Source organism: Amphiprion ocellaris, chromosome 17, assembly GCF_022539595.1.
Source record: "Amphiprion ocellaris isolate individual 3 ecotype Okinawa chromosome 17, ASM2253959v1, whole genome shotgun sequence".
In the NCBI taxonomy this organism is placed as follows: domain Eukaryota; kingdom Metazoa; phylum Chordata; class Actinopteri; family Pomacentridae; genus Amphiprion; species Amphiprion ocellaris.
Window position 1 is genome coordinate 22,034,699 of NC_072782.1, and position 19,051 is coordinate 22,053,749.

Sequence of the window (19,051 nt, forward strand, 5' to 3'; positions counted from 1 at the left end):
AAGTTTGGTAAATTTATGTGAGGACGAACAAAGAAACACGCCACAACTTGGCTAATCCGACTGTCAAATTCTAAAAAAGCCTATGTGAAACTCAGGAAAACTTTTCATCATGACACTTGATGCTTTAATTTTCCTGATTTCAGTGGAAACAGTGAGTCGGTGCCACTCGTGCAAACCAGCGACTGCTTTCTGTGATGATATATTACAGATCCAACAGGACACAATGTTTCCATAATAAACACACTCCTGGAAGATGGCACCACTCTGTTGAGAGGAACAAACTCTGTAATTTTGGTGAGTGTGCAGAGGTGTGTGTGATTCAGGGGCCACAGGCAAATCCAGAAATGGGCCCTTTATCTTTTGTAAATTACTATTAACTCTTTCCACATGTAAGATTTATGCTCCTTCATGACAAAAACTGGGAAAAAACTGTACAAGTCCCTGGAAACAATCTATCAGCAAAGAAGCTTTACACTTACTTTCTTTATTCTAAGGACTTGTTGCAGTACCTGTCAGGATATCCATCTATCATCCATTATCTATACACCACTTAATTGTCATTAGGGTTGCGGGGGGCTGGAGTCTATCCCAGCTGACTTAGGGTGAAGGCAGGGGACACCCTGGACAGGTCACCAGTCTATCACAGGACTACATATACAGACAAACAATCACACTCACATTCACACCGACAGATAGTTTAGAGTTACCAGTCAACCTGAGCATGTTTTTGAACTGTAGGAGAAAGAAAAGCCAACGCATGCACAGGGAGAACATGCAAATTCCATGCAGAAAGATCCCGGGAAGGCTGGGACGGGAAGCAGGGATCATCTAGCTGCAAGGCAACGGTGCTAACCACCAAGCCACTCTGCAGCCCACTGTTAGGATAGCTTTTTCTTAAACTGCAAATCTGTACTTCTGGTTTTGTTCTTTTATTTAGAGTTATTTCTATTATTTTATTATGTTGTAACAGGACTGTGATGTTATCTGTTGTTGAAACACTTTCTGTCCTTCTCTGTCCAGCTCTTGCCTGTTAATGAGGCAGCAGCTAGACAGGAAGTGATTACAAATACACGTGAAACAATAATGACTATAAAGCAACACAAAATTATGACAAACAGATACATAACTACAAAGAAACACAAGATAACAAATGAGGAGATACACAAAGCAAATGCAAAGAGACAGAAAATAATCACGAGCAGATGCAAAACGACTACAAAGGAACAGACAACAGCTACAAAGAGATGCAATACAAATATGAAAACATGCAAAATGAGTGAAGTTATTTAGCAAATCTGTGGCTCCTTGTCAGAGGTGTGGGGCCTTTTACGGGTCTGTGCACAGTTCTTCATTGTCTCATAATCAAACATTAATCAGAAGATAGGAAATAATTGAAAGAAAAAAAATCATGACGTCTCCACTTCTGAACAAGTATTTGGACTTTTCCGAGAAATGTTAATAACAAACCAGAGGCTCTGGCTGGGGGCCCTCTGAGCACTTAGGCCCCCGGGTCTGTTCTTGGTAAGTCTGTTCAGTGTAATCCATCCTTGGTAACACAACCAACACAGATGAATGTAAGTAAAGACATTGAGAAGTTGTTAGTTTCAGGCTGCTCCCTGGAGAAAAGTTAATTAAGGTCAGCTATTTGTGGTTTGTTGCCGACTCTTTCGACAGATATTCAGACGTCTGTAGACATGCCTGCTGAAGACAACAGAGACTAATCACTCCTTCAGACCACCACTGTGTGTTTGTGTGTGAGAAAAAGAAAGAAAGGCAAAGGAAAGGACTATTCATGAGGCTCTGCTGCTTTCCCAAAGGAGACGCTGTGATGTGTTTACAGTATGTTTAGCTGCAAAACTGGACGCACAGAGATCACTGACTTCATCATTTCCACATCTGGCTCTGCAAATACTGAGTGTGTTTGTGTGTGAGAATCTGTCAGCATACAAACACAAAGGTAACAAACCAATAGCTGTTTCCTACTGAGACAACAAACAATAGTAAATCACTTGCAATAGATTATTGTACAGTCCCTGACAGTACACTGCAACACACATGAGGTCATTCTGGAACATAAACGTTCTCACTGAAAGACTCAGACTTTGCATCCCAAAACATTAAAAGCTTGCGAAAGATGCAGGGAGAGCTACAACTTACAGTATACAGGACAAGGGAGTACATTCTTGTCTAATATCAGTTAAATGTCAAATGATTCAAAACAGTATCACATCACAGCAACTGCATTACTTCCAAGTTGAATTTTCTCTGATGATCCAACAGTTTATATTTACTATGCTAAAATAAAGGGTCCAAAGTAGGAAATCAACGTAACACAAGTCATATATTACTGAAATCCACATCTATTTAATTTCAATACCTTATATGTCCACTTTTATTTTTGATCACAGACTCAATCCTCCTCAACATGGAGGAAACCCAATTTCTGGAGAGATGTTCTGTCAATCATCAGAGACTATTTTTTTCCACTGCTCTTTGCTGCAGGGGTTGCGTTGCTCTACTTACTCTCTTAAAATACCCCAAAGGTGTTCTATTGGAGTCAAGTGAAGCAACACACTTGCCCATGTCATAGTTTTCACTTTGCTCTTCAAAACCCTTGTGTAATTTTGCGGATTAAATCGTTATCATACTGAAAGATTCCTCTTGTGCCAAGTTTCTACAGACAGGGAGTCATCTTGTCCACAATTGTTTTGGTATATCCACAGGAATTCATAGATAAATGTTATCCCCCAAACACCTTTTGAACTCATTTAGCTCCATTCATCACACTCCCACTCTGTGCTTCACTGTCAGGACCATGGATTCATTAATGATGAGGCAATTTTGAATCATCTGACATTTACGTAGTATTGCACAAGGGTGTCCTCACGTCTGTTGTATACTATATGTTGTTTGTGCTTCCAGGTCCAATATAATAGTTTTTAGTAATATAATTATTTCCCTAACATGACCTGGATCTAGATGACGGGCAGAAAACTGTTGGTGAGATTAATTTCTTTTTAAAGTTGCATTTTTACAAGTAAAGTTGTCACTCCCTAGGAAGAAAATAAGTAATAATACGACAATTGACACAAAAAATTGAATGCCTGAATGTATATTAAATAGGGCTGCACATTGGCTAGGAGCCAAGGATCTTTCTACATGGAGTTTGCATGTTCTCCTTGTGCATGCGTGAGTTTTCTCTGGGTTCTTCTGCTTCCTCCCACAGTCTAAAATTGTTGTTGTGGTTAATTGTCCATAGGTGTGAATATGAGTGTGATTGTTTGTCTCTATATGTAGCCCTGTGATAGACTAGTGACTTGTCCAGGGTGTCTCCTGCCTTCATCCTAAGTCAGCTGGGATAGACTCCAGCCAGACATCAATGGTGGATGTGTATTTAAAATTCAAGACCTGTGTGAAGGAAATGCCGTCACACAGGTGTTCTAAAGGGAGAGAGTAATTCATAGCGATGTTAATTTTAAAGAGTTTTCTAAATCAATTGACAGCAGTCAATTATCACTTACTAACACAAATTAAGCACAGCATGCATTCATCCTCTCTGATATTGCTGTTTTAGCCAACGAACACATAATATGAGCCATAAAGGCAGCTCTGTCACATATGCCGCTGGGATACAGAGAGGTTGTCCTAGTTGACCCCAGCTCATTTATTTACATCAGCTTATTAAGCACCACAGACGTTTGCATCATGGTGTCCCATTGCTAGCTAGTTTGCCAACATGATCTGCCTTTAGACCAAGTGACTGCCTCCTTGGATCACTATAGTATACAAAATAGAAGGCTTCACCACAAGCAAGTACAGTAGCTGATCAAAAATGCGTCTTCTGACATGCTTGTAGAGAATACAAGTTTTCACCTTATTTTGGAGCTGGTGGGGCAACGGTACACCATACCCACTAACACATACATTTCAGAGTCCTACCAGAGCTTTACAACAAGGTTTGTTTTTTGTCTGCATCAGTATATGATTGAAATGTCATAATGTATGTCAAGGAAAACACAAATCGAATAAAAATAAAATGAAGCATAATACTGTTAATCATTAACCCTTTGATGCACAACATGGGTCAAAAGTGACCCAAATCCAATGGAAAATGGGTATCTCCTGACCCACACTGTTAATCAAAGGGTTAACAGTGTGGCGTCTTTTAAATGTCATATAACATTCTAGCAGTACGATATCTAAATATTAAATGACTATGATCAGATGGGGACAAATAAACTTGATTAGGACACCGTTAGTCAACACCAACTCCGTCCTAGCTTCAACTCACCTGACTGGTTCTGGCTGTGCACGTTGACAAGGATGACGTGGAACGGAGGTTTGCCTGATGACTCTCCGCCTGCAGACATGTCCAGAGACTCAAGGTCAAACATTGGTGGAGCTCCGGGGGTGACGTCCTCTTTGAAAACCACAGCAGGTTGTTGCCCATCCTCTCTGACCCCAGCTGGCAGGTCTGGCTCTCGTGTGACAGTCAGTGGGGTAACTGCAGTGATCTCTGAAGGGCTCAGGGTGACTTCCAGTGACGAAGTTTCCATCCCTGCACTGACCTCTGGAAGCCAGCTTGGTCTCAGTGTGGTTCCTGGGGTCACTTCTCCAGAGCTGTCATCGCTGCTGCCTCCCTCCCCACTGCCGCTGCTCTCACCCCGGCCTGATCCTGCCTGGCCTCCCTCCTCCCCTGTGTGGGAGATGTCGAGGTGTTCGGGCTGCAAGCGGGAGGTGGGTAACGGAGGGAGCTGCATGGGGATCAAAGTGTCTCCTCTGATGGGGACTGACTCTACCTTGTGTGAGTTACTGAAATCTTGAACGTCAAAGTCATTGAAGGTGGTAGAAGGGATCGCTGAGGTTGAGGTGTGAGGGGAGGTGAAGTCTGCCAGTGGGCTCTCTGTTGGTGAATATGCGACAGGCTCTGGTCCTGCTGTTTGGATTTCAGCTTTTTCAGGGTGTGAGGGTGCTGGAGTGTGAGGAGCAGATGTGGGGTTGGACGCAGCTGTACTCACCTGGGAACTCACAGTAGTCGGATCTGGTAGTTTAGCTGTGAGAGAGGGGAAGAGGAGAGGAGGTTTAGAAAATATAGAAAATAATGGAACTACAAACACTGATGACCATCTGCTTATAGCAGGGGCGTCAAACATGCGGCCTGCAACCCAAAACCCACCAGAGGGTCCAGTCCGGCCTGTTGGACGATTTTGTAAAGTGTACAGAGAAGACGTTTAACTGCAAATTTTACATTTGTAAAACTATAAATTTAATAATAAATAAATAAATTAAATAATTTCTACACCATGACAAGTTGTTTTGATCATAAAGTAAAATATTCTATTGTTCATTGTTCTTTTGTCATTTTGTGCCTCATTTTTGTAATATTTTGTCTCGTCTTTGTTGTTTTTTGTCAGACTTTTGCCATTTGTCTCATTTTTTGTCATTTTGTTTTTTCATTTTGTGTTTCCATTTTGTCTCGCTTGTGTTTTTGTCTTATTTTTGTCATTTTGTGTTTTGCTTTGTTTGTTGTTTATTTTTTTGCTATTTTGTTTCGCACTTTTGTCATTTTTTGTCTTGTGTCATTTGTGCATTTTTTGTCACTTTATAACTTTTTTGTCTAATTTTTGGTCTCATTTTTGTTTTATTTCGTGTCGTTTGACTCATTTTTTGTCATTTTGTTTCTTGCTTTTGTCATTTTGTGTCTAATTTTTGCAATCTTTTGTCTTGTTTTTGTTGTTTTTGGTTGTTGTTTTTTGTCAGATTTTTGTCATTTTGATCATGAAGTAAAATACTATATCATTCAGTTCCAGATACCTGAGACTAAACGTTTTGTGCCTCAGTAGATACATTGTGATATGTAAGTTGTAATATGTAAATGATAAACTCAGGCATAATCTTGTTGAAAGTGAATTTATTTTCCTTAAGAAAAGGCTGTTCATAATGTTTAGTAAAAAGATAATTTCTTAAATATGAACATTTTCAGAATGTACTTTTTTGCACTAAAGCAAAGGAAACATTTGGAGTTGTGGTTATTTATGTTTTTATGCTGTGATTTTATTGGTCCAGCCCACTGGAGATCAAATTGGGCAGAATTTGATCCCTGAACTAAAATCAGTTGCACACCTCTGGCTTATAGTATCATTCAGTTAGCAGCTTTCCTTAAGAAACAGGGACAGTGTCACATCTTTCCTCACAGGTAGAAGGGCCTGGTCTGCTTTGAAAAAAAGCTCTGCAGCATTATAAATTCAGCAAAATTTGTCATCAGTGGGCTGAAACGTGTAGAACGATGAGGTTGATCATCCAGTGGTCAAGGGAATAACAGCTATATCCAAGAAAAACAGTTTACAGAATGAAATCAGTGTCGTCATGAGTCATTAAAAAGAAAACTTTGCTATCTGGAAAATGCTAATCATGCAACCGTCATGCTGCTGCTAGCTTGAAGAAGGCTATAAAAGGAAATGCAGCAGTTTTTACTTTTAAAACATAAAGTCACCTGTTAGGAATGAGCCTGGACTCTCTGGAGACTGCTGTCAGAGAACAACAGTCACTACTGATGGAATCACTGACCGTAAGATTCTTAAGGCTTTTTAAAAACAAAATGAGTTGCACAAAACACCCTTAAGTCTTTTACTGAAAAGTTTAATGTGCAAAGGTCAGCACTACTGGATATCAAAAGAACAGCAGCTTCTCAGATCAAAACAGAAACAGAAAGAAAACTTTGAAAAGTGCATTTTGGCTAAACTTTCAAAGGTCATATCACCATGTATGGTAGATAGTTGGCCAAAGCAAGTTCTAGCAGATGAAAAGTCTCATTTGTACCTACATTTTCATACCAGGTTCATCTTCTGGCCACGATTCCTTCTGTGTCAAAACAATTTTCTAATACACATATAAATTTGTAATATCATCAAAATGGATTTGCCTTTCATATTGTGAAATCTGAAGTGGATGTAAAATGGATTTGTTTTTCAGCCCTAAATATTTCATGTGTCTATCTCCTGTACTTATGAAGTTATGAGGCTCAGAAACGCTGAAAAAAGTAACGCAAATTAGAAAGCATGAAATTTCAACCCACCTCTATGTACCTCAAGGACATGTAGCTGAATATTTTCCTAGTATAAAGGTACAAACATGTATGGCTACATTAAATATACTAAAGTTACTGCGCATAAAAAAATCTACTGATTCTGAAACGGTCAGGTGGGAACTTTTCCAGATGTGGTTGATTATATGGAATGACATGGCTGAAAAGGTGCACACTATTTTATGTTTGCTTTTGCCCCCGTGTTGACCCTTAAGGGTTTATGTGTAGCACCTTTAGATCAGTCCCTTAGCTAAGCGTAAAGTGTCAAAAATTTAAGAAGAAAACTTGAGGTGTTTTGGGATGCATTACCTCATCTTTTTGGGAAATTATTGCAAATCTGAACAGAGCGGTTTCTGTGAGCTAACTCCATTCTTTTATTTGAGTTGCCTTTGCAGTGAACTGGTTTCTCTTTTTTTCCCCAGGAGCACACTGTGCTCAACTCTGAAAACACCATAAGGCTTTTGTTGTAAAGACCTCTTCAAAACAGGCTGTGATGCTTGCTAAGATTTATATCTCATTATGATGGAACACATACCATATGAGAAAAGAGGGGAAATAGGACTCCTAAACATGCATACAATGCTCTCCTTTGTGTACGTCTTAGTGCTGAGTTCATATAGTTAGCGTCCTGGGAGTACGCTGCAAGCTTTGAACGTCACTGACATAATGCTTTAATAAACGGGACATAATTGACTCTCCTCCATTCCTCCCTGCTGGCTGTCAGGGCAACATATGGATGGATGGGGGGGGTGGCTGTTTCTCCTGTTTATTTTCCACTCTTCCTCCCAGACCCTCCTCTTCACACTCCCCTCAAGCTCAAACTCAGTGCTAACTAGAAGTACAACAGCTTGGACCCTACTAGTGCTGTACTGATTAATCTGAAGATTCTTCTTTCAATTAATTTATTAACTGCTCTGCCTATAAAATGAGAGTAACAATAAAAATGCTCAGTATAGTTTCCGACTGATCATATGTCATGTCTTCGAATATCTTGTTTTGTCTGACCAGCAGCCCAAAAGATGATGGATGGATGAATGAAGCAATCAGCAAGCATCTTTCCAATATGCTAACTCAGGGCAAGCATTAGGCAGCGTTTAAAAGAACTTATGTGAGTACTGTTTATTAACAATCAGCTAAGCTAGTTAGCTCTAGCTTGGTTATGCTAGTCCGAGTATTGATACTGATATGTTAGGATCCAGCAGCAACACTTAACAGTCAAGATTAAGATAAAAACAGAAATTTATCATAACTAAGCAGGTAAAAACAGCAGATATAAGATATGAAATGGTCAACAGACAACTTTCCACTGCAGAATCTCGAGGTGGCTCGAATGTTTTCAGGAACAGCCCCTTGACTGGTCCTTTCATTCTTTCTGTAAGCTTAGTTATGCTAGCAGCGACTTGATTCGCTGTTGCCTATGTTCTGTTTGTCAGCTGTTGGCTAAGCTAGTTACTTTTTAATGTAAATGCATACAGCAGCCAGTTAAACCTCAACAGTAAAGTAGAATATCAGTTTTATGACAACATAAAACTGGAAATAATGAATTCATTGTAGAGCTGTTGCGGTGGATTGCATCAGCTTGCACATCCATCCATTATCTATACATAGCTTAATCCTCTTTGGGGTTAATAAGGGGGGCTGGAGTCTATCCCAACTGACTTAGGGTAAAGGCAGGGGACACCCTGGACAGGTCACCAGTCTATCACAGGGCTACATATAGAGACAAACAATCACACTCACATTCACACCTACGGACAATTTAGAATCACCAGTTAACCTCAGCATGTTTTGGACTGTGGGAGGAAGCCGGAGTACCCAGCGAAAACCCACACATGCACAGGGAGAACATGCAAACTCCACACAGAAACATCCCAGGTCCAGGCAAGAATGCGAACCGGTGATCTTCTAGCTGCAAGGTGGACATGCTAACCACTAAGCCACTGTGCAGAGCCACCTTGCACATGTTTAAATGTATTTTTTTTTTTATGAAACTTCAGTTTTAAATAAGGACTACAATATTCCAGATGTTTTTATTGATACGCCAGCTGAAGGTGTTTACTGCCTGCTGACTGGAGGCTTTACACTGCGGTCAGCTCTGGTGCTTTGCGCCATGAAGGAGACCCTGACTGTGTGTTCAGCCCCGCCCAGATATGATGTCATATGTTTCGCGAGTTGCAGCTGTCTGGCGGGGCCGGGGGCCAGGAGTCGGGGCCCGTCCTGATGCTGTCACTTCACTGCATGTTAACTCTCCTGCAGTTCTGCCACCTCTCTGAAGGCTTGGCAGGACACCCAGCAGAAAGTCCCGCTGCACTGCCAGACATGTGAGCGATCACAGCTATATCAGTGTAAATCAGGGTGATGCTGCTGCTGCACAGACCGAGCTCACCTCTCCGTTTTTAAATGATGATGTTACTGAAGAGAGAGCTCCCCTTCTTTTCCACCTCCTACTCCCTCGGTCTGTCCGTCCGTTTGTCGGGGGGAGTTTGGCAGCTCCAGCTGTGAAGCATTAGGGACCTGTCCTGTTTCTGCTCTATCTGTGTTAGAGTGCATATGTTGGGTTTTCCCCTTGTAAAAAAGCGTGCCCCACCATAAATGGGGCAGTGGGAGTTTATTCTCCTCCTGTTTGGGTTGGTTCTCTCTGCTCTGTCTCTGTTGCCACATCTGTACGCTTTGCTGCTTTTAAGTGGCTGCAGATCGCAACTCGTTAGTGCTGCGACACACCTCAGAGTTTATGTAGTGAGCTACAACTTTCTGCTGATTTGGATGTTTGGGAGAAGCTCAGCAAAAAGGTGCAGCCCTGACCTCATCCGAGCTTTTTTTGGATCATTTTCTGCCCTTCAATTCTCTATGAATAAACATTATTATTATAAATTTGCTGATGCTAACAGATCCCCAGCTGCATCTTAACAAATCACTATCCTTGATAGCATTCCTCATTAAATTATTGCTCTATAAGATGCAATAACTGCCGCTGTAGAATCTCTTTCAGGGTTGTTGTCGGGGCAGGAAAAATTTTCTCCTCCTGAGTAGATACTTCTAGGAGTCCCTGAAGAACTTCTGTTTGGTTCAACTCAGAAAGGACAACCTGTGCTATTTTTCTGCCCTCTTAATGTCACTGTCATCAACTAAGACAGCAAGACACTGTGCTGTGTTTTCTTATGTTTTCTATGTCTATGTTTTGTTCATTCATTTTTACTACAAAGGATCTCTTTGCACATCTATTATCACGAGGAAGGTGTCCAGCTGAGGGACGAGTATTCCCAAAAGAGTCAAACAGACTCTTGCACACTGTCCTTCCAAAAATATATTTGTTAGCAATGCAAGTGTATTAGATTTTAAAATTATATTTTAAATATTTATCTGACATTTATTTATTTTTCTCAAGTATTTTATTTTTATTTTTTAAACCTTTTATTTATTTTCCCATGGATTTGAATGTATATTTTAAAAACATTATTATTCATATTTTTTAGATATTTAATTTATGAATTTTTTAAAAAAGTTTTAATTTATATTTTGCTGACACTTTCATGTCTTCACTTTTGAATGTTTATAAAACTGTTAGTAACATAGAAAAACCTAAATTAAATGTCTAAAAAAAAATTCTGAAAATTGAAAACACAACTGTCTGAAAAAATAAAATGCTTGAAAAAAATTAATTAAAGAAACAGCCAAAAAATATTAATAAAATGTCAGAAAAATAATGATAGGATTCCTTAAAAAAAACTATAAATGTCTAATAAAATATCAGAAAAATATTAATACAGTTTCATAAATAAATAAATAAAAATATGGGGAAAATATGAATATTTGAAAATGTTCTGAATAATATGAATAAAAACTCTTTTATTAACATTGTTAACAAAATATCAGAAAAAGTGTCTTAAAATTTCACTTAAAATATGAATGAAATCCAGAGAGATTGTGGTATCCTGGATGGAGATCTGGAAAACTCCCAGGTGAAGTAGATGACAAACAACGTGTGCGTTCAGAGGAGTGTTTGGTGTGTGTTCCCATCTTACCCTTAAAGCAGAATGCTCCATAGCGGTCGCTGCGATCTGGGTATCCAGTTTGGTTTTCGTACTTGTAGAGTGTGCGGACGCCCAGCAGGCCTCCTCCACACTGCGGCCGAGGGATGGTGATGGGGTAACGGGCGCTGCCGTCAGACAGCCAGCTGTAGTCGCAACGGTTCAGTCCTGCCCTCCAGGCTGCAAACAGCTGGCCAGGCGACGCTAACACAGCATCGTGCTTCTCACACTCCTCATTTGCCTGCTGCCAGGTGACCTTGTCTTTGAGGGATGGGGGGTAGAAGACATCACCTGCACATGGAGGACAAACATGTTCAAAGTCAACAAACGCTAACAGAGCCGTGGTCCTTTTATGTGATATCTTCGTTGTATTTACCGTTCAGTTTGTCTACGTAGCAGTACACGTCATATGTCTCTGTGGGGTCGCGGAGGCCATACGTTCTGACACCTGGTCGACTCAGCAGATTACCTGCACAGCCGGGACGGGGCACTGTGATTGGGTACCTGAAAATAATAATAAATAAATCCTAATTTCATCAATAGCATACTTTTCAAAGTGTTTCGCAGTGGGAAAATACAAAAATCGACAAACCCTGACATCAATTAATCAATTTGAGATCTTTGGTTCCCCGAGCCGTATCTTTGTGCGAAAGGTGAACGGATGGTCTCTACATGCATGGTTCCCACCGTGAAGCATGGAGGAGGAGGTGTGATGGTGTGGGGATGCTTTACTGGTGACACTGTTGGGGATTTATTCAAAATTGAAGGCAAACTGAACCAGCATGTTTACCAAAGCATCCTGCAGCAACATGCCATTCCATCCAGTTTGTCTTTAGTTGGACCATCATTTACTTTTCAACAGGACAATGACCCCAAACACACCTCCAGGCTGTGTAAGGACTATTTGACCAAGAAGGAGAGTGATGGAGTGCTGCATCAGATGATCTGGTCTCCACAGTCACCTGACCTAAACCCAATCCAGATGGTTTGGGATGAGATGGACCACAGAGTGAAGGCAAAAGGGCCAACAAGTTCTCAGCATCTCTGGGAACTCCTTCAAGACTGTTGGAAAACCATTTCAGGTGACTACCTCATGAAGCTCTTGGAGAGAATGACAAGAGTGTGCAAAGCAGTAATCAAAGGAAAGAGTTGCTCTCCCTCTCAACCCACCCGGCCAGCAGGCAGATGGGTCCCCCCACATTAGAGCCAGGTTCTACTCAAGGTTTTTCCCCTGTTAAAAGGGTATTTTTCTTGCCACTGTCGCCTTTGGACTTGCTCTGGGGTTCAGGCATATGGGTTCTGTAAAGCATCTTGAGACAATTTGACTGTAATTGGTGCTATATAAATAAAATTGAATTGAATTGAATATTTTGAAGAATCTAAAATATAAAACATGTTTTGACTTATTTCACGCTTCCTTGTTTACTACATAATTCCATATGTGTTCATCTATAGTTCTGATGCCTTCAGTGAGAATCTACAATGTAAATAGTCATAAGAATAAAGAAACACCATTAAATGAGAAGGCCTGTCCAAACTTTTTTACTGGTAGCGTATATATATAAAATGTCTGACTAAAACAAATAAATAAAATTAAATTCTCGCATTAAATTCTCTATTATTACTTTAATTTTTTTTTTTCATTACTTCATTATTGACACTATTTGTTTTGTTCAATTCAAAGTCAATTTAAAACTACTTTTAGATTGAATGAGATACAAAGGATTGTGGGTTAATGGGCATTTTACTATTTATTTCTTAGTATTTTTCTTTTTATCTGTTTATAATATTTAAAATGTTTATGTCACTGAAATAATGACTTCCTAATATAAAAGCATTTTTTTTAAAAAAGATTCTTTAGTAAAAGTATGTTTGAGAATAATAAAGGTGTAATTTTTGACAACACTTCATTGATAAAAACTCAATTGTCTTTAAATGTGAACCTTTAAAAGTGAAAAATCTACATGTGTAGAAAGAATATTTTAACCTCTTTCCAATGGAAATCCATTTTATTGAAGTAGTCCCGAGAAATAAATATCACCATCATTAATAAAGCAGGCTAAATGAAGTGATTTTAGAAAAATACTTGTGTACATATTCTTACTGCATTGGCAGCTTTTTATCACTTATTTTAAGAAACTTACACTGCAAGAAGTTTAAGACAAATAAAAATGGAGATTTTGCCGTAAACATGGCAGAAACATTGTGTGAATGTACCTGACTGACTGGTCGGCAAGCCAGCCGGCGTCACATTGGTCGAAGCCGTCCTCGAAGGCAGCGGTCAGCTGTTCGGGTGTGGCGATGGAGGCGTCGATGGAGTGACACGCCTCCACAGCTGCAGGGAAATCCAGAGTGTAGCGGCTGGTATTTGCTCTGTAGTGGAAGACAACACCTGCAGAGAGAAACCCGGCAGTCAGTCAAACAGCAACAACTCTCAGTAGCATTTTATTGAACCAGAATCTTTTCAGAGCTCAGCTTTCACCAGCTAAAGTTAGAAATAACTGGAGCTAAAAGACCCAGTTCAGGTTTGTAATTAGCTGTTTTTAGTGCAAGAAGGCACAAATATCACAGTCCTGTTATTGTAGCTACTGAGTCACATTACCCATAATGATGCCTACTGAATGTTGATAAACTAAAGCTTCACCCTGAACACAAGCCAAGCAGCAGAAATGTCCAATAAGTCCAAAAAAATTTTGAAAAAAAGAAATAAAATGAAGGTGAAACATAATTAAAATGTCTGAAAGTATTATATGTATTTGACAAAAATAAATACAGTATCTGCAAAAATAAATAGTCTGCAAAAAAGTGCATGAATAGAAATACAAATACAAATGTCTGAAAAAAGAGAATATCTAAAAATAAAATGTAACAAAATGTAGAAAAAAATTACTCAAAATCTTTTCAAAAAATTGCCTCAAAATATTTTTTAAAATGTATTAAAACATTATCAAAATGTGTGAAAAATCAAAATAACAAATATTGATCAAAAATAAAAATATAGAAAAAGAAAAATGTCAGAAATTTGTCGAGAAAATAAAACATAAAAAACCTATCAATTACAGTCATAAACTAACTAATATATAATTTTAAGTAAATATTATTAAGAAACATTTTTTTAAAGTTATTTTATTGGTCAATAAAAAAGTCAACCTATCCTATCTGAAAAAGGAAAAAAATATTAGAAAACCACAATTTCAGAAAAATATGGATGATTCCATATTGAAGATGTCACAATCACATTGATGAAATATCAAAAAAAGTAAATATAATGTGCAAAAAATGTGACTAAAATGTGAGAAATTTGTTAGTAAAACATCCGGAAATATTGACATCTTCAGTTAATTTTCAAAAAACAGAGGTCCTGATTCACCACTCTGAGCTCTTACAGTTCTTCCAACAATACGATTGGTACTACAAAGGAAAACTCTACCCACTGAGCTGTGCTGATGGGGCATGGCTCAGTGGGTAGAGTGGCTGTCTTGTAACCAGAGGGCTGCCGGTTCGATCCCTGGCCTGGAGAGCTCATGTCCAGGTGTTCCTGAGCAAGACACCGAACCCCTAACTGCTCCTGATGGGTCGTGGTTAGCGCCTTGCATGGCAGCTTCCACCATCAGTGTGTGAATGTGATGTATAATGGAAAGTGCTTTGGGTATCGTTACAGGTATAGTAAAGCGCTATATAAATACAGACCATTTACCATTTCATCAACCTGAGTGTCTCCTGTTGACGCGACATTTCAGTGACTCTGATTTAAAATGACTTCAGATTACAGCGCAGATCCACCTGACAGAAACTGCACAGATAAATGATAGTACAGAGAAACAGAAACCGGTGAATAATTATAGCTGTCATCCTCAGACTATACGTTGCTGTTGTTTTGTGTCATTAGCTCATTTTTTTGGAGCTGGATCATCTCTCATCTGGGAGGATATCCTGGCAGAGCTGCAGGACAACGTGAAAGGAGGTCTGAGCTGTTAAATGGAGAGTTGTGTGTCACTTATAGGGAGAGTCTTTGTGTGGAGCTGCTCAACAAAGAGTGCTGTTCAGGATTAATGTGGAATCTGTGGAAATGTCTGGGAGAGAGGCGAGGCGAGGTGATCGACGGATCCCAAAAGTCTTCAATTTCTCTACAGACTTTCATATAGGAGAAAATGAGACTGCTGTGTACCTTTATCTTATCCTGCAACACTGAACTGGAGCAAAGACAGTTTGTAGATTCTCTGATTAGACAAACAACGAAAAAGTTAATCTGATAATTGTACACATTTTTTGGCCAAAAGCCAAATATTCTTCAGCTCCAGCTGCACAGTGGTGAGCATTTGCTTGTTAATCTGTCAAGGAACGCGGCAGTTATGTGACAGTCTGCGTTGATTTGTCCGTCTGTTTGTCTGCTTGTCTGTTTGCAACATTACTCAAAAACGGACTAATGGAATTGAATGAAATTTTCAGGGAAGGTCAGAAATGACACAAGGACCAATTGATTAGATTTGATGTGGCGTATAGTCTGGATCCAAGGATTTGTTAAAGATTTCTGTATCATTACAAGATATCAAAACAGCGTCACTTTAACTACAACTACAAGTGAACACTATGTCAGCTGCCTGCTGACGATCACATGATTGCGATCCTACTACAAATAGACCGCTGCGGACTTATCGGGCCTTATCCTTCAGAAATCATACAAGGAACAACTGATTAAATTGTGAGGGCATTTCTGAGTCCCATCAATTCCCACCGCCCGCCAAATATTGCACGCATAACACACGCCTGTGCTCAGTGCAAGGTCATTTTGTTTGTGGGTACATCTATATTAAATGGACACATTCTATGTTGCCGTGATTTCTGATCATCAATAACTAATAAATAAATGCTGCAAAAAAAAATAATTATTTTTTTTAATATATATATATATATATATATATTTAAATGGCCTCAGAGAAGTCACCAGCTGTAGTCACTCATAATCACTTAATCACTCACAAGAAGTTAAGAGGCCATGCTATGAAGCTCATTTCATTGACACAACTTTCTAAGTCACCAAAAATGCTAATTCATGTTGCTGTATGTATATTTTTGACCCAGCAGATTTGGTCACTTTTTCTGTTAACCCATAATAAAGTCATAAAAGAACCAAACTTCATGAATGTTTTTTGTGACAAATCACTGTATCAGAGAAAAATAAGAGTTGTAGAAATAACTGGAAATTCAAGGGAGCCATGACATTATGTTCTTTACAAGTGTATGTAAACTTTTGACCACAACTGTATATAGAGTGTTTCATCTGGGATTTTTTTCAGCAGCGGTGGCAGGCTCCCTGCTCCCTGACGTGACGTCACTTTCAAGGCCGCGCTCTTGCGAGTAATTAGCATTGTATTAACCCCTCAAAGAGTAGATACTGGTGGGCCGCTGGTGCTGAATGAATGTAGAGGAAACCCTGTATGTATGTGTATATATATATATATATATATATATATATATATATATATATATTGGGGGAATGAACAATCTTGGCAGAATAATGCACTCTCTGAGTGCTTTTCTTGTTTTTCAATGCTTCTATGAAAATAAACTGAACAAAGTTGTTTGGTGCTTTTCTCTCTTCTGTGTTTCTAATTTGATAATATTCTCATTCAATATAACTCAGCACAGAAACATAGGACCCTCCTGGACAATGGAACACTGTTCCATCATATCATCAGCATCAGGTTCAATTATTTATTATCAAACCATTATTCTCTTTATGAATTGTGTCATAGTTGTTTTTAATGTGACTGCTTAGTAGCAGTTCAATTAGTCTTACCCTATTAAAAATATTTGAACCATCAAGGCAGAAAATGATGGACACGCAGTACCCGGTTCATCCACCGGGCGGAGCCTCTTAGTGTTTCATACCATGGAGTTACAGGTGTATTTGCTGACCAGCTGGATCCATAAAATAAGCGCACCTCCCTGCTGTCTAACTGCTAACTGTGGCAGTCCTGTTGATTATGTCTGCAGCATCAAGTTGTCAAAAGGAGTCTGGTGTCTGTCCACTTTTTACTAGCTGCCTGAGGTTCATGCTAAAGATGCTAAGCTAGGATGTTGAGAAGCTAACGCAGGGCAGAGGCTGAGTCTAGCAGAGATGCTGCTAACCTATAGGAGCAGCAGAACTCTGAATACAAACTTTCAGCAATATTCAGACTAAATAGATGAAGTGTATCTGTGGCACTGTACTCTGAGTATAAATACGTTTTCGAGGTGATGGTAAATACTGACAGATTTCCTGGACTGATAAAGCTGCTGTCACAGTATTTGTGGACATGTGTTCCAGTCAAGCTGGACTAACTACAGTGAACAAGTAACTCTATTAAGTGGATCAGCTGTGTTTACTGAGGATTTTGTTGAGCCAATTGTTTTAAATGAAGTCACTGGCTGTATTCAGAACTGCCTACTAAGTACTACTGACAAATGCACTATGTACTGCATATTACGTTCCATAATAATTTGTATTATGAAACTGTTAAATCACCTTGTATTGCAGTATGCTACAGCAGGCATAGCCAATTTCTGAATTTGATAAGTGAAAGTAAACAACAGCACAGCTTATTGTTTCGCAACTTTTATTGCTTTGAAACTCTTTTTATGATATTTCCAAAGATAGATGTCACAAACGATAAACTAAAACTGGAAGGGATCAGGTTTTTGGGCATTTTGTTGCATAAGTTCACTGCAAATCTTGGTGCTTTCATTCACACAGTAGCCTAAGTCAATGTGGTAAGAAGAGCATTACAATTAAAATGTAATCGATGTTCATTTCACAAAAAAATAAGTCTGACTGGTCTGATTCCTACTGGTGATTTTTTGCACATCATCAAATCATTAGAAGATTATTAGAAGAAAATTTTGACAGAAGAAATTATGGCAAGAAGATGATCCTGGTATTAAAATGTGATTATCTGTTGTAACAGATTTTGTCTTCAGATTGTGATAGAGTGGATGCAAGATTTATTTAGTTAGTTTTTAACAGAGGTTTGTTGTCACCTGAAAATGTCAGGCATCTCTCTCTCCCGTACTTGTTAGGGCTCAAAAATCCTGAAAACAGGAATAATAAGAAGAATAAAACTCACTGGGGTCAGGTAGGAATTACTTTCAGATTTGGTTGACTGTTGGTTAGAAACCTTTTACCTCATAAAACCTCAATGTAAGAGAATGCAAATATATTTCATGTCAACAGCTGAACTACAGGACAGAAGATGTTTGTGCATCACAGGCTTCAGGTTTCCTCGTCACTCATGAAAACTGCTCTTGGACTGCAACTGAGATTTTAGGGGAGCTCAGAGAAACTTCCAGAAGAAGAATTAAAAAACAGACGGTAACAACAACCACAACAGACTTCTGAGAGGAAGTGACTTTAGAGAAAACAGCTTGACTTAATACTTTTGGCGGCACCTTCAGCTTTGAAGTGTCTGCCAGGTGAACACATCTGGATGTAGTCACTGATGCAGTTTGTAGACTCCTGATACACACTGTTAATGTGACTGTAAAGTGCTGAGACCCGCCCACTTCTCTCTCTGCTGATAATGATGCAAAACTACCACATAACTATCCAAGTCAACCACAAAGCTATCCAAAACTAATACATAAAGATCAAAATGACTAAAAAGTGATACAAGACTAGAGCATAAAGATACAAATTGACCACAAAGAGATGCAAAGCTACCACATAAAGATGCAGAATGATCACAAAAGACATAAAACAACCACAAAGAAAAGCAAAACTACTAAAATGATGCTAACTACTACATTAAGATAAAAAACACAAAATGTGCTTAATTACTACATAAACATACAAAACTACCACAAAAGATGCAAAACTACTAAACATACAGAACAAGGAAAGCAGTCAGAGAGCGCAGTACTCCACCAAAGCTGCTCAGTCGTATCATTTCCAACAGATGAA

General features: G+C 39.0%; 1 protein-coding gene across 1 annotated transcript in view; it reads right to left on the minus strand.

The window, feature by feature from the left end:
* Positions 1–19,051, minus strand: part of LOC111580626 (versican core protein-like) — a 48,397-nt gene that overhangs the window by 23,934 nt on the left and 5,412 nt on the right. Inside the window, exons 4-7 of the mRNA XM_023288450.3 lie at positions 13,330–13,504; positions 11,489–11,616; positions 11,107–11,403; positions 4,292–5,053 (exon numbers count right to left, since the gene is read on the minus strand). Coding sequence (XP_023144218.2) covers positions 4,292–5,053; positions 11,107–11,403; positions 11,489–11,616; positions 13,330–13,504 — 1,362 coding nt within the window. The remainder of the gene's footprint in view (positions 1–4,291; positions 5,054–11,106; positions 11,404–11,488; positions 11,617–13,329; positions 13,505–19,051) is intronic.